Genomic DNA, 17,724 nt, shown 5'->3' with positions numbered 1-17,724 from the left:
ATCACGGAGAGACGAACGAATCGAGGATTACGAAATCAACCGACGGGATTGAATGTTATCGAATCAAGAGCATCGGAGGTCATGTCGCTTCGACCGGGGTGGCAGAGGAACGAGAAGCCATGATACAACGTACCTGTTCATTCGACGTGTATCGAATTACCGTCCAGCGTTTTTATTCTCCGCGAAAATATTCATAATGAAATCAGCCGAACGAAAGGAGGCAGCGACAACCCAGAGATGAAAGTGCGACGGCACAATAAGAGCTGGTTTAAAAAAAAAAACAGGAAAAAAACAGAGAGAACAAAAGGATACAAATGAAATCGTCAGCGGAATAAGATATAAGCTTTTACTGTATTTCGCTTCTGAATCATAACGGGATTCATGAATGGCGGTGCATTCTCGCTGAAAGATACAGCCCGTGGAATGCGCCTTGCATTGTCCCGCGATATAATTTAATCAACGATAGACGGTCTGTTCTGGTTCGTGAAATTGCCGAAGGAAATTGAATTTCATCCAGTTCGTCATTGATGCTACGCAACGACGATTTGGTTCCTCCGTGTTCGACATTTCCCAGTTTCCTGATAAAATACAGCAACATTCTCATTCGTGTACACAGGTTGTCTCGAAAATAGAGGAACAGGAACTTGAAAGTTGATGAAAAATGTAATTTCGAGCGAAGACAGTCCTGTTTACACAGTCGCTTAGAAACCCTTTTACGGAAAGCGTAAATTGAAAATTTTAGACTAAAATTTATCGGACTGGTCAAAAAGTTCGTACGAATGTTTGCAATATTCTGGTCTTCGGGCGCCCAGAAGCACAACTAACGTTTAGTTCAAATCTTAAAAGCTCATGCTTCTTTGATTTTTTTTACATTTTAACTAAAAAGTTTTAAGAATGAATTTGATTTGTAATTTTGCACAATTTTAAAGATGGACGACCAAAGGGAGCATTTTCGGCATATTTTGCTGTTCTATTTCAAACAAGGAAAAATCGCGGCGCATTAGATGTAAAAAGTTACGTAAGACGTGTAGATAGAATGTCGTGTTTTAATAATCCGACATAAATTATTTAACGACTAATATCGTATTAATGTGCCATTCCCTTGGAATAATCGCACTATATCAACCTCCTTATAATCACATTATCATACCATGGAGTTCATTGATGACAATGAATTACATAGTAACAGGAAACAAGATAGGAACAAGCGGTTAATGAATAAAACAAGCATAAAATTGTATCCCATGCTCTCTATAATCCCGTTCCCAATTGCGTACAATACGATCAGAGGGAGACAAACAATACTGTATTTCAAAAGTTTAAGAATTATTGCGAAACTAATGTCAGAATTTCTCATTTTAAAACTGTCGCGCAATTTTTGTAATTTAACATGTCAACTGTAACGGTGATCTTCATATCAGCGTTTCCAAATTATTTTAATATACTTGCAACATACGAATATGATTGAGAAAACGAAATTTTAATTAACATAATTACGTAGAAAAAAATGTCGAGTAAAAAGTGTATCATTCGACAATAATGATATCAACAGAATGAATTACAGTGCCTCGATGGTCATCAACGTCCATTAGAGAGACAAATGCTGTATTGATCGAAATATAATTTCAACCGATTGCATACACAGCATATGAAAATTACATTATTAAACGTTCTTGAAAAATTGTGCAACAATAAAATTTTATTGTGGTGCGTATGGTAAGAGAGACAATGTTCAGTGTACAAGCAGCGTATTAATGCAGCGGAAATAGAAATTTCTTTGTCGAACAAACGGGGTAGAGAAATATCGGAAAAATTGCAATTACATCAGCAAGGTTTCGTTCAACATATACGGAAGAAAGAACGTATTCGTCCTCGTCTCCCATTTTACATTTTCCAGGGGAAAAAAGGGAATCAAAAGAGTAACGAGGTTAATAAAGAGGCACGATATTGGACGGTATACCTCGGGTTATTCCGTACCAGGCACGATCCTTACGTTTACCGTGATTGTATTTCAAAGGATGATCCCTAGCCTACGGAATCGTTCACGGAAATTACATCGTATCGGAGTAAAGAGACGTAGAAATTCCGGTTTTCACGGAAACCGTATTATCTTAGTGACTTGTGGGCACGAAAGGTCGCGTTGTTCTGTAAAATAAATATATAGACATAGAAATATAGACTGCGCATCTCCCTGAAATGGGCGTCTTAAGTTTAGAAAGAGGTGGATAGCTTCTGGAGGACTTGGCATCTCTTTTTAAATCTAAGTAGTGGGGGTGACATTTTGGGGATTCGCGTTTTGAATGGTGGACTCGGCTATATTAGAAAGAGATAGCAAGTCCTCCCAAAGTAACCCAACTCATTCTAAAGTTGGTACGCCCGTTTTCAGGATAGATACGCAGTCTATATTTCTATGTCTATGCAAAAAAATGACAAAATGTCTGCTCGGGTTTTATATAAGCTTCATGTTATTTGATTATGATTAGGGATTAAAGATACATTTTTTTTCATTAGTTTGCCCTTCTATTCGAGAGACATGAAAATAATAAATAGAAAAGATTCTATGAAATTTGAAACAATCAGTTCATATTTTCTATGAATAACGTTATTATTATAGAAATTCATGGGAAATTACATCATGAAATTTCTGTATTATTCAAACAGCTACTAGGGTATTTCTATCAATTATTATAAAAGTACTATTTTCTACATAGAGGAAGACGTAGTGTAAAATAATGTAGTTAATAACAAATTGTTACTAATTTAGTATTAATATTTTTGGTTCGTTAAAGGGAAGAAGTTACATTTTTATGCTGTTAATGAATGATTTTATACAATCTTATAATCGTATAGTTAGAACTTGATTCTTTCCTACTTTTACAAGAAACAATGCCTTATAAATTTGAATTATAATGGAACAAATATATTTACGTTAATTCAATGAACGGACGATTTGTTTTAGGTAACATTGTGTTCTCTACAATATTTTAAACGTTCATGTGAGTTCAAACTTAACGATCTACAATTTACGGTAAATCGATGTCAAACGATTGTTGGTATTATTTTTCCAAAGTACTAACAGTCTAAGAAATAATTAATTAAAAGGATAATATTTAATTAATTGTTTCGACGTGCTTAGACACATTATCAAGTGACTATTTCGTATCAATGTAATGGAGCAAAACATTGGCTAATTACCGTCAAACACACCGGAGGCTCTAAATCTCTCAATTTCACTTGGTCCTTGATGGAAGATAGAGGCTACATCAGACAGTGGTTTATCGTGTCACTTACCAAATATAGGATTCCCACGGTGGGTTGCGAGACCACCAAGCGTAAGCACGTGCGAGTGATCTGCCGTCACGACGAGTAGCGTTTCCGTTAGGTCGACTTCCTTCATTACAGCCCGCACCGCTTCCTCTAACGCTAGTGTTTCGTCCAGTGCTCGATACGCGTTGTTGTAGTGATGCGCGTGGTCGATTCTACCACCTGCAGAATACATCATTTCCAAATTATGACTGGTGGCCACGTGCGTTCAGTGCCATACGGCACAAAATAATTAGAGGGTGTCCTCGACAAATGTGTTCACTTGTCACTAATCCTAGAACGACACTGTCCTTTTTTTTTAGCTTGCGTAACACTTGTGAACGACTACAAAATAAAATCTAAATATTGAAAATATTATTGAACGTTTTCATAAAATCCTTTTTCTATTCTTCTTTAGACATCCCCATGAAAGATAACTGCAGCATGTTCATTTTATTCACAGAAAGATTATCAAAATATAAACATTTCTTTGAAATATATGCTAAATGGGTTGGCTCGATATGCTTTCTTAAACACTATATCTGGTTTTTAATGGTTAGAAAGTATGATTTATGTATGAAAATATGATCATACCGTACAATGTCGTTCTGGGGTTGAGAAATTGAATTTCGTGAAGACTTATGTGATGCCAATGGACAGATAATTTTTTGTATTCATAGGTTCAGAATACTGCAATACAGTTTTATATATTAATATTGACTCCATTTATGTGAATTGGATAATAAAATGTAAGGACATAAATAGGATTATAAGCTTATACTATTAGAGCTCTAAGTGAACTTCATGAAAAACTACTTCCTCACCGATTTCGACGATTTTTGAATATGTTGTAGAAGCCAACATTTTGAACAACTTCTTCCTGTCATGAAAATGTTAGTCGGCCCTAGTTTCGGAGATATTCATAAAAAACTGTTGGTACCACCACTTTCCTGTACTGGGTGTGTTGTTAACACTGGGTGGTGACTTGGCAGACACGTTTGTTCATTGCATTCCGTTTCTACTTATTACCAGCATGAATATACGAACAAATATTTTTTTTGTTAATAATTTTTTAACAAACAAGACCAGCGACTGAAACCTTCTGAAGGTTCTTAGGAGGATGACCTCAACAACATATATCACGGTCAAGATCATTGCAGGTGGGTACCCTAAAAATCAATTTTACATTCACTGTAAAATTGTTTGTGTTCTTTACGAATATTTTGGAAACTAGAGCTGACCGAAATTTTTGTGAAAGGAAAAGTTGTTCAGAATGTTGATTTCTACAACATATTCAAAAATCATCGAAATCAGTGAGGACGTAGTTCTTCGACAAGTTGACCCAGCTCTACCATAAATTAACTTGAAAGATGCAGTGCGTTTTTTCGTTATATTTGCGCTCGTTAAGAGCTAAAATAAGAACAAGTAGGGCAACCTAAAACCAATGAAAATAAGCGAGGAACGATACGAGGTTACACCGGGTTATTTTATTCGCAAATAGTTTGTTACGAAATCTTTTATATACTGAATAGTGTATTGATTTGGGAATGGAGAAGTATCTGATAAATTAAAGCTAATTAACATGATCAGAAGTGGTTCCGTATAAACAAGTTTAGGTTCAAGAAACTCGCTATTAAACATACTTGGTTCAAAAAATTAACCAAAAACACGCCGAATTTGGAGAAACGAAAGTAAGGAACATCATTCAACATTTTTTTTGTAGAGGACAAATCATAAATAAGGGTACCAGACCATCGACAGATTATTCTGATTCCACTTTTGATGTCCAGTTGGATCATTCCGTGTTCAGTATATCATGTTGATTCGAAGTACAACGTTAGAAGTATTCGAAGAAATCAAAAAATTGATTTGCAATGAAACAATTAGTACGCTACATAGCATGAACTACTTATTTCTGCGAAATAATAAACATTATAATTAGACTGCAGATTCTACACATCAGCACCACTTACAATTATCTAGAACTAAATAAAATTCAGTGAAGCATTCATTAAACTTGGAATCTGATCGAACACTCAGTAAACAATTACTTTTTCAGTTCAAGTATCTATAAATTAATTCACAAAAATCTATATTTGCATAAGCATCCACAGCCTGATTCTGACATTAAAACGTTTACGCATTAATGAGTTAAATCGATACCACCGAACAACGTAACACAGAACGACAAATAAAATAATCCCCGTAAACTATGTTTCCTTTCTTTATTAAATCGGAAACAAGGTACAACAATAATACAATAACCCTCCCGTTACGTTCTTCCGTGCTCCGTGCGGGTACGGAAAACTGAATGAGCGAAAAAAAAAAGGGAAGATGGAAAACGGAGGGCCGCAGAATTACGAACTGAAGTACGAAACGAGCGTCATCAGCATTAGTATCAGCGTGGCGTGTTCCAGAAAGCGGCGGGCAACCCGTAACAGTTAACGCTAATTATTCCAGAACGACCCGCAAGAATCTCGGATTCAATTATCGAGCCACCGAACGACGGCTCGGTTCGAATGGTTTTAGCGAAACTCCTTGGGAGCGGTTCGACTTAAAGTTTGACGGTAGCGCTAGTTAAAGGCGATCAGAATGGTCGGATCAATACGCGGATTCGCGGATGCGTGCATGCGTGCAGAGTCTATCCGTTGAATCGAATCTAGTCCCAAGCCGAATCCACGTTCACCACCATCCCCTCTCCAACCCACCCATCCGCAACTCGCGATCGTTCCAAGTAATCAGGCTACTTGGTTGCGGAGAAATGGGGCAACCAGTGGAGCCCCACCTTAGGCATCACGCTAAAAGGTCCAACCGTGTTCCGAATTGCCTGAACCGACCAGACGGCGCCTTCGCTCGCTGAAACGGTCGAGTTTGTTGGCGAACATTATGTCTGTTTGCGACACGTTACAGCCCCCCGTTACCCCACGTGTGCGCCACGCGGCGCTGAACACACTTCAGCCACTCGAAAAGACTCGCTCTTCAAACGTAACGTGTGCCGCGGAGGCGTTTTGTGTCCCGGGTTCACCGTATAGGAAAGCGACTTTACGAACGAAGTTGGCAGTTTACGGGGAATAGCACTTTGATGACTACAATGAGAAATCCATTTTTAGTTTGTTGGTTTTTCATTTTTTGTTTTGTGAGATTTTGACGGTGGAGTGTATTAGAACAGAACTAGTTTAAACGCGGTTTGTGAGTCACATTTTTGCACTTTCGACATATTGTAGTTTCGAATTTTGAACACTAATTCTTCTCGTTACTGATGTTTCTTTGATTTCTTAATCGGTTCATACGTTCGCTGTTTTTATATTGTATCGTTTTTCGACTTTTCAACGTCTGCTACGTATTTTGACATTTTCTTAGAATTGATGTAAGGAGCAAAAAGATCTGCGGGAAAACCTTGATGAGAAATTAAAACTGTATTACGTAGGTCTCTTGCGTACCTCAGACGAAAAGTAAAATGATTTGTTGAATTATTTATTGATTTACCTCTTACCAATGTATGACCGGCTTACCAACTTCAAACTATATAAGAAACGGTGATCCTGACCTGAAATTCGTAGAATATGATCAAGACAATGCCAGTGAAGAAATAAACTAAAACAACTTTAAAATAGAATTTTAAGACAGAGAAACGTATGATTATTTTCCAACTGATTTTACATCTTTTCTGTACACTATTTTATTTTTTATATTACATATTGTGTTCAAGAAAATATGTGCTGTTATTGTTACAATAGAAATCTGAAACATAGTCTTATCTGCTTCAGTTTCTATAAAATATAATATGCAAGGTACATATTATTTATGTTTAATTACGTACGTATTATTTTTTATCAAAACTACAATATGAAATGTAAATTTATTTGCTGATTTCGCCACACAGATCTCTCCAACTAAAATTTTCTGGATTTACGTTAGTTTCCGTAACACGTACGAGTGAAACATATCGGACATCAAACGGACTGCAATCTTTTTTTGAACACAGGAAATTGTTTTATCCATTTTTTTCTGAAACAAATCCACAGATTCTATATTCTAGTATTCAATTAATATATAAACTGAAATTTTCTGATAATGTGACTTATATCGTTTTGCCTTACAACCACAGAATACACGATGAAGAGAAACAGCAGATAAGTGTTTCTTTTCGACGTCTAAATAGTTAATTCAACTGAACAATTGTTTGACTATGTATTTGCAAAAGACATAATGAATTCTGGATGGTCATGGAAATTGAAGGATAACACCCGGGTAGTATCCCTTAAGCGTGTGCAAAGCACGTATACTACCGCGTACAAGTATTTGCCCATCCATCGAAGAAAGGTTTGTTCTACTTCATTTTATAATTCATTTCTGGACTTTTCAATCAATGAGTCGTGAATTCTAATCGCTTTACAGTTCTTATTAGGAAGAAAACTTTGGAAAAATTTGACACATTTTTTAATAAAGTGGTAGTGTATGTATACGAAGAACACAACTAATTACTAATTGGAAATCTATGTAATCAAAAACCAATTAGATATTTTAAAGGCAGTGTTGTGAAACATTACCCCTACCTTATGGTACTATTTAGATGCTTAGAAAGTTACTAGACGAAGGACATCAAGTAAAAATGTCGAATAATGATTAATATGTTAATGATACAATAGGTAACTAAGTGGTAAATATTAATTCCTTAACCTATATAATTGCGTCATATATGCCATACGGCATGTGTCATATACGTATTGGGACACCTTATTTGCACGATAAAAATTTTATGTTTCATAAGAATGATATATTTTGAGCAAATTTTATTGCTTTATATTAGCATAAGTGTTTTATATCGAGCTTTAATACCTCCTAAACAAGATTTACTTTAAATCTTCAACGATTTCATAATGACCCATTACATTTACTTCATATTCAATAAGTGCACCAATATTGGATTGGCCAAGAAATTAATATCAGAATTTTCAGTAAGGAAGAACAGTCAGTCTTTTAAATATAGGATACTTTATCAAATAACGCTGGGATTCGATATTTACAATATCTCAGTAATCTCCCTTGTTGTGTAAAGTGGAGATTTGATCGTGATCGAAATCAATACACCTGCCAGAGCATTTATTATCGGCCAGACTAAAATCTCAATCATGAAACTTCTTAAAGCATCTATGAACTTCTCTTTCAATAACAGCGCCATTACCATGCGCATGGAAAACCTTTTTTGCCATTTGTGCCGTGTGTTCTCCCTTTTCTGGAAATAAAAACGTACAATTGTTCGAAGATACAACCTGCCCGTTACTCATTTTAAAAACAAGGTTAATTCGAGTAAAGTTAACTCAAACGTAATAATTAAACTTTCCGAATATATGTGTACACTACCCGACATATATATGTGGACAAACATTTTTTAGTGTATTATTTGAAATAGGGATACCACTAATGTTACATTAAGTAATCAACACCTGTTTTGCCTAATCGTTGATTTCTTAGATCGATCACACTTCGATATATTTTCTAAGTGATCACGTTGAACGAATTTTTTTTTATTGAATATACCGTCTATTTCGAGATGTCTACACGTCGAAGAACGAAAGATATTGACGCTCTATTTAAGCCATGCTGGATATTTTATTTTGAATATTTTGGCAAACTTTTGCTTCTTACCACCTTCGAATAAATAAAATAATGATACCATACAATGTTCTCATGAAACTTTCAATGTCAGATTATAATTTATGCTTGTGAAAGAAACGTCCGAATATTTTTGTCCAGCTAAATATAGATAAAACTTATTTTATACTTTGTAACATGTATACCGCTCATAAGTATTAGGACATCTAGTCTGTATGAAGAAAATGTGATGGTTCGTAATAATTACATAAGTTAAGTCACGTTTACTACTGTAGGAATAATATTAAAGTGGTGGTTGTATTTGGTAGAAATAAAAGTTTTATTCTAAAATGTGTTATGTAATATAAAGAAATTCGCTAGGACACGCTTCTAACACTCTAGCTCTTATGACACACGCGCATCTCACACCCTACACTATATTGTAATATCATCAGCGTTGTTCATTGAACTTTAATGTCTTCTAAACAATATTTATCTCATACTTCCAGCAATTTCGTAACGCTCTGCAACATTTATTACATATGCAATCAGTGTCCTAATACTTATGAGCGGGACTGTAGTTTTATGAAAGCTAAGGTCGAACAAACAGTGACCACTCCGTAAGGCAGAATTTTAGTAACATCAGCAGAACAGCAAGCAAACAACAAAACGTCTATATCCGAATTTATTTGTCCCTGTTGTATTTTCTAACTTAGTTGCTCAACCTTCCAAAAATACGAAAGTGTCATCTATGTATGTACTATTCAAACTTCCTGACAAACCCAATACTTATACACAATAACGTAAGAGTGCGTCTATCTAGCAACAAAAAAGCAAACAGATAAAATATTGCATTCGCCTGAATACCTTCCTCATGTTTCACTCACAATTAGTTATCACGTCGACACGCACAATTTGTGATATTGCCATTGAAATCTATATCCGCTGGCAAAAGTTTCCCGCAGCGCGACAACTGTTGCTTTCAGATGGCAACTGGAAAATGCATCTTCCGGCGACAGCTTTTGGCACGATACGCCGTTCCCGGGGTCGGGGCAAACGCATCAAACACACCGCCGCGCCACCCTCTTATCGCGAGTCTGCTAAGATTCGGGCCACCGAGTTGGCCCTTCGGTTATCGAGTTTCGAACTTTAACCATGTTTCACGAGCATAGCTCCGTTTCCGGTTAGAAATTTCTGATGTCGAATTAGTGTTCCGCTGGCGAGGGGATTTATAGAAGTCCTACACCGTTTATTTAGTTGCTTCAATCGAGCTATTAGCGGAGCAATCCTTGGCTGGGTTTTATAATCAGTCTTGTTACGGCGACCGATTGGTCATAATAAGGATCTGGACGTGGGAATCTTTTAAATTTCAATTGTTTTGGATTACTGTAAGGTTAATTAATATAAAATTTCAAATATTCTTTAACCCTCAGACGTCCGTGGCGGGTCCATTCTGACCCACGTTTTAGAGACCTTCGTCGGACAGTTCAGTTTATAATGACTGTCTTATGCAGAGGATTGTTTCTATTAGAGCCTATAAAACAACTTGAGTATCTCGAAAAAATGAATCCTTTAGTGAGTATTCAGGTCTGTATCTGAAAGAAAAGATGTATTCGCTCGGTTTGAAAATATTGATATCATTCGTTTTTACCAGTAAGATTTGTTTGAATTTTATGTCAAATGAGCTTCAGTCTCTATCTTTCATATTTATGTAACCTTCATTTCACAGTGTCTAGAAAACAAACAACGCATAGTTATGAAACATTTAGAAACTTTATAAGGAAGACAGTGCAGTGACGAAACTCATATTCTGTTGATTATTTATATTCTTTAAAAAAAACAACCTATAAAGCTGGATTTATCAGTTTCTGTACGCAAAAAATCACATACTTCAAAGATAAAATAGAAAGTAGAATGGTTAATATTTCTTTAAATAAGATAGCGAATGTAGAGTAAAGGTACTGTGTAAAGGTAAAGTAACATTATCATATTTTGCTTGGGAAAGTTGTGAAAATATGTTTTAATATGCAGTAAAGACTCAATGAAAATTGGATAAGAAGTTCCTCAAGAGAGATGCTACTTCATCCCCACACCACTGAAATGGGGAGGCCGTGGAATCTGCCAAACGCCTAATTTATTGCGCACCCCCTGCCCCCAGTTTCGTTGTCGTGGGTCAGACTTTGGACAAACAATAGATCTGTAAGGTGTTGAAAACATTCGCGGTGCACCGTGAAAGTTTTGAAGCGGACCTGAATTTCAAACTCTCGTGGAGTTTTTACTGTATCACCAAATATGTACATGTCGTTCAGATTTTTAATTATCTTTAAAATGAAACGGACAGTGGCGTAATAATTGGTAAATTTCAAATACTCAAGAAAGGTTTCGAAATTGTTAATAATCTAAACTGAACACACATATGAAAATATCAGAAAAATGTTGTGGAGTTTCGGCAAATTTTTCCGTCATCTCGCGATACTTATCGAAATATAAAAAGGGGAATGTATTCAGCATTTGTCGATCGACACTAGGAACTAGCCTCGATTTGGAGAAGTAACAAATTTGTGGCCACTCCTTGAAATAATATTTTGCAGAAATTTTGCAATGTTTTAATTATTTTCGTCAAGTCACCGGAACGAACTGTTCCTGTCGTTCGAAATTCGAGACAATTTATACGAACGTGGAGACAATTTTTTGGCATTTCCCCCGGAGAATTCACCGAATTTAACGCCGAATAAAAATAAGCATACTCGAGAAAATGATGTCATCTGAGCCAAGCGAGGTTCAAGGGTTCGCGACGTGAACCGCTTGAACAAAAAAAACTGGCCCAGGATGCTGCATTTTCCTCTGTTTGTTCCGCGATTTCTTATCATCGCTCGTGCCACGTTGAGAGGCCACTTCCGTCAACATGTTCAGGAGTACCTGGAGGAAAAAGTTGGCAGATAAAAGCTACGAGTGCGGAAATAGGAGAACACGATTAAAAAGAATGAGTTCACGCATCTGCTTTTGGTACACACTGTTTTCTTAATTATCAACAGATGAACGTATTTAACCCGCGTCCACTATTAATGTCGATTTCACCCAAACTCACACTTCAATTTGTAATTATATTCTATATCAAAGAAACTAGTAAATCAATTTAACATAAATGGTTTACAGATACAGTGTGAGACAACTAACCCTACCACCTTAAATTACTTGTAAATTCTTTTCATATAAAAACAATTTCCAACCTAAAGTTGTATGGTATCAAGGGGAACTTATAATGTAATAATTAATTTTTTGTTATTTTCTTGTGTTATCGAGATATGAAGGTCACCTTGAACTTTTTAAAACTCACTCATTGATCGACTACGGACTTCTATTGACTGCAATGGGCAACATTTTGAGCATTACTTACATTAAAAATCATGTAAAGAATATCTCAGTTATTGATCGCTATTGAGCCCATCTACCTTAATAGCTTTTCACTCAGCAGAAAATAATTACTCGAATTATAGGGTCAAATGTTACACATTATGTTTAAAAATCTCAAGGTGATCTTCATATCTTGGTAAAACAGCAACTAATCGTTAGATTGTAAGCCCCCCTTGATACCGTACAATTTTTATTTGAAACATTTGTTCATATAACAAACAATTTACGACTAATTCACGGTGGAATAGACAGGTGACTCATACTGTATAACAATAAAGCGACATGTAAGTATATTTCCTTAATTCGATTGTAGCTTAAACCAAGTTTAATTCAAAGAATAGTAATGCAACAAGTTATTGAACGATCCACGAGGGTTAAATCATATAAGCTTTTCTGAGTCATTTCGTACCATCAATGCCAATGCAAATGGATTTCATGAGTTGGACCATTCTTAATTTTCTTTCGTATTATTCTCTTCTATAAATTGTCACCGGATTACTTCTGGCCCATACTTGTATTTCCATTATAATGATTACGTTGTACGATTTAATATATTGTTCAATGCATCAAAATAACATTTTATATAAATGGCGTATGGGCATAAAATAAAGTGTGCGATGATATTCTGTAAATATGTTACCTCATTCTGTGTATTCAAAATTGTATGTATTGGGTTGCGTCATAAATAACTTTAGTCTTCCTTTTGGAAATTTAAATCGATCTTGGATATTTATCGATTACCATTAATCTATCACATCTCTTGAATCATTATTACACTTCGTAACTGTTATTCGATTAATATTTTTGTATTATTCTTCTTACATAATTCTAATTAAACAAATTGTCAATATCTACGACGGGAGTTCTTTATGTTTCAACCCACCATCTATTATATATTTTTTGTGTATAAGTCATAGTACATTGAATACTGTAAGTTAAACATATTACAAATATTATTCCGGAATCGATACAACGCTGATTTCTGTATCGATTACAATTAATTAACCAAATACACGTCCTCCGCGTGACTAAAACAACAAAATCCGTGTGTGCTTAAGAAGATTCATCAGCTTTAACCCCGATAACAGTGCCCCATCGTAAAAGCTGACGCTTTTTGCTGGTATTTACATACGTTGGGATCTACGAAGAATGGTGAATTGTAAACCCTTTTTTATCACGAACGCAATAGGATTCCGCAGCTTTTAAATGGTAGAATATTTAGCAAGGAAAAACAAGTAACACATGCAATGAAGAGACTCGTACATTTAAAAAACAAGATATTTTTCTAAACGAATCAAGCCATTTAAAAGAATATGGAAAACATCGCAGATTTAAACGTAATATGTAGACACACTTAGACAATAAATAAAAATTTTCAAGACAGTAGTATTTTATTGTTCAAATGAAACTGAACTGCTGTACTGATTCAATTTTTTACATTACAAGATACTATACATTATGAGTACCTTCAATGTTTAATTTGCTTTTCATTTGCAGACAATTTATTTTCACAAATGCTCAAAGCGATGTCCATCAACTTCAATACATTTTTGTACCAATCACTCTATCGTAGTTGCTTTATTATTCAAAACTACTTCCTCACATTTTTGCATTTTTCGTACTCAAGGTCACATGAAGGTCCTATTTAGGTCATAGGATTGGTCTTGACTCAATTATTACACCACGAAGATAAAAATATGTAGTCCCGTGTAAAAAAGCACCGATTACCTAGATTACCTAGATTACCGTTTATCACAGTATTTTCCCCTTTCGACCAAATAACATTTTTCCCTCACATATTTCTCTGCCTTTAAAATCAAGTGAAATATTCAAAGTGCTCACATTAGGTAGCACGCTCTGTATACTTTATAAAATCCTATAAACGTGGTTCCGCATGAAGCTACACAATAAGTTTAAAATTACTGCCATAGGTAATAAAAACAAAGGCGTTAAACCTGTAAGCTACTGCATTCATTATATCTTGAAAATGATGTACAAAATGTCAAATATATGAACAAGGTTCGTGTTTTGAAAAAAGAACAGATTCATTCTTTACTATAAAATAACCGGAACAAAGTTACTATTATTTACGAGGTTAATTACTATAGTTTATACGGGGCTTCACTATCGAAAAAGCTACACGAAAAAATAATCCTACACGGATATAAAAATGTATCAGTATCATCCATTATAATTAGAAACAGAATGTTATGACCCGACATAATATCGACATCACACTCAGTATCACGCGTGCTCGTCGAGTATTCAAAACCCGAGAACAAAATTCCGTATAAGAACTTTCATTTCACATTTTCATCGTAATTTTCACCCTCATGAATCGCCTCATTCCCTGCTTTCGTCGTTATCGGAATCGCAGCCCCGCTAATATATTTCCTCCGTTAATCCCCTCCATCGTCAAGTTTGTTTCTACACTCGCAGTACCGTATTCCTCTCGTCATAAACCGCTCAAAAGAATCGAAACAACGGAAACGACGACGTCGTGAAAAATGTCGAAAATTCGCCGTTTTTAAGTCCACGTGGTAGAGACGGGCGTGACCACGCCGAGCGGAAACCTTATTTCTCTGTTACTCGCAAAACAAGCGTTCCTGTGTTCGTTTTTTCTTCTATTTACGTCGGTCGGGGTGCTTCACGCATCGTTCCGCGTAGTTTCCATCCACCTCCCACGCCCGAAAAAGTATTCCGAAGCAGCGGAGCCGTCTCTGTGTAGATCGCGAGAATTTCTCGCCTCGGATCCGCGTAGCCGGAACAGCGAAACGCGTGTAAAATGTTTACGAGGACTTTAACAGGCGTTCGCGATTGCCAGCGTAAAGTATTCCGGGCGCATTAACGCCGTGGAAAACGTAACTCGTCAGACCCATGCCACCCACCGTTCTCACCCCTTAACCCCCTTGTCGGCTTATTTGGATTAAAATCCGAATTTCGGTACGGATAACTCGCGGCTGCGCCATTGGCTCAACGGATTCCCTGGATAAGAATTCGTTACGGGGCTTCCTACAAATCTCTTCTTCGGATCTTAATACCCACGGGTCTTTAAACGATGCTGGATTTACCTGTGGGACGAATTAAGGTCGTGGTCGAAATTATCGTCGCTGACGAAGGAAGGTGGTTGCGTGTGACCTCGCCGAACTCAAAGGTTATTCGGGGAATCTCGTAAGACCCGTTTAGACGTTCGAATAATTTGTGCAAACGGGCACAGCCAGTTTAGACGATACGATTTTTTTTACCGATTCCGTAATTTTGCCGAATCGGCGATAGCCGGAAGCAGCATTCACACGTGCAAAGAAAGTATGTATACGCGTAGAGTTGGATTTTTGGTGGAGATACAGAATCGTATGAACGCTGCTTTATTATCGTTTCGACAGAAATTACCGTATTGTCAAAATTCGTATCAACTGAGCTGACTGTGACTTGTGCATGCAAATTTGTGCAAATAAACTGAGGTGTTGGATTCTATTTGGGGTAAGTAAGGCGAGGGTTGGATTTTTGGTGGAGATACAGAATCGTATAAACGCTGCTTTATTGTCGTTTCGACAGAAATTACCGAATTGGTAAAAAAATCGTAACGACTGAACTGACTGCGACTTGTGCATGCAAATTTGCGCAAATAAACTGAGTTGTTGGATTCTATTTGGTGTCCGTTTACACGTTCAAATAATTTGCGCAAACGGACTTTTGTATTACACGTTGAGTCTACCTCGCACAGCTATTTTGTATACATATGAAGAAGAATTTATAATTATAAATATTTATTATCAATTAAGTAATAAAAAAAATTAATGGTAAGTATTTGTCAAAGACATTTGCTTTCTTTTACACACAACGATTTGCTTGTGTAAATGTGAATACATAAGTCAGTTTGCGTAAAGTATTCGAACGTGTAAACGAACTTTCAGGTAGCAGGGAATCTGTTGGTACATCTTTCATTCGTTCATCTGGGTTTGTCTATCTATGATGATGAAATTAAGGGATTCGGTGATTGGACACAATGGTTGGAGTTACGAGTGTTACGTATAAATGATTACAATATACCATTTTTCGAATAGTTGGTCTAGGAGAATCAGAGATTAATGTATACCATTAAACCATTAGAAATAAAGTGAGTTTGAAGGATGGATATTTATTGCACGGAAGATCGCACAATAAAACAAATAAATGTTTGAATAGAACATAAGGATCATTTCTGTAGCTTTGGCACTATCTTCATCAACAAGAACAGATAAAACAATATTACCTTCGTCAATAATTTAATGTCATGGATTATCTTTACGTATTTCAAATCCAGTATTTCCTACTGTCGATTATAGCGGTTGCATAATTTACCTTAAGCTAGTGTAAGAGCAACAGATGATGTGTCTTCCCGTAATTCTTCTAAATTAATTAATTTCGAAAACATTCGTGATTCGTTCTGTGTTCCGATAATCGGCATCTGGGACTATCGACGTTTCTGATAAACGACATTCGGCTAATCAACGTCCTACTGTATTTGGCAATTAATCCATTCATACCTTACTAATTGTACATGTCAAAATAAGACGAAAGTTAAGAGTAATAAAATTTCTGTTGAACTTCGTTTTGTAGTTAAAAGCATTTGAAAATTAGGGTAAAAGTGGGCAATTCACAGGCAACTGGCAAGTACAGGGCAACATAACAGAAGGGTCTACAGTTCCTTAATAAGTCAATAGGGTCCACAAACGTACCTCGTAAAAACTGTAAAAAATTCGACGATAATCATCGGTGTTACATGAATCTATGTCACTTTGAAAATTCTTGGACATTATTAAACTTACCGTTCCATGAAATCCTCGCAGGCCACAATCCAGAAGAATTACACACGCACCAGTATTCGGCAAAAAGTTCAGAAATACACAGCGAGTATCCATCAAATAATTTACACTTACATAACGAATATGCACTGAATATTTCGCACATAAGCAGACAATATCTAGTAAAGAATTTACATATATATCAGGAATATTTATCAGTAACGTAAATACACCACAATTGTCCATCAAAATGCTACACTACCGAAACTGAACAAAATGAAACCCAATTACATGGAACAAACAGTTCAAAATTCGATACACAAATATGTCAGAAACCGCGTTGTGCACCCTTCGAGGAGACTCTACCATCTGTTGTCAAGACTTTCCTTGGAAAAGGTCAACCCCCTGCAGATCGATCCCCACTTTTCCAACATCGTTTTGACTGAAGGACGTCGAATGGAAACAATATCTACGAATCGTGCAGTGTTTCGTTACTGTGCTGTGGCGTGAACAGGTCATTTGGGAACATTGGCGATGCTGTTGAAGACAAGCGCATCCGATATTAAAAACCCTTGTATTTTTTGCTGCTTGTTGCAAGTGCTGAACAGGCTTCAACGTATAGTCTCTC

General features: G+C 36.2%; 1 protein-coding gene across 1 annotated transcript in view; it reads right to left on the bottom strand.

Moving 5' to 3' along the window:
• The window catches only part of LOC107195015 (alkaline phosphatase, tissue-nonspecific isozyme), a 136,087-nt gene that overhangs the window by 78,532 nt on the left and 39,831 nt on the right, over positions 1-17,724 (bottom strand). Inside the window, exon 6 of the mRNA XM_015584799.1 lies at positions 3,292-3,486. Coding sequence (XP_015440285.1) covers positions 3,292-3,486 — 195 coding nt within the window. The remainder of the gene's footprint in view (positions 1-3,291; positions 3,487-17,724) is intronic.

The sequence above is a fragment of the Dufourea novaeangliae genome, unplaced genomic scaffold (assembly GCF_001272555.1).
Source record: "Dufourea novaeangliae isolate 0120121106 unplaced genomic scaffold, ASM127255v1 scaffold2, whole genome shotgun sequence".
NCBI classification, from domain to species: domain Eukaryota; kingdom Metazoa; phylum Arthropoda; class Insecta; order Hymenoptera; family Halictidae; genus Dufourea; species Dufourea novaeangliae.
Note: the sequence above shows the minus strand (reverse complement) of the source record. Positions and strands in the feature narration are given on the sequence as shown.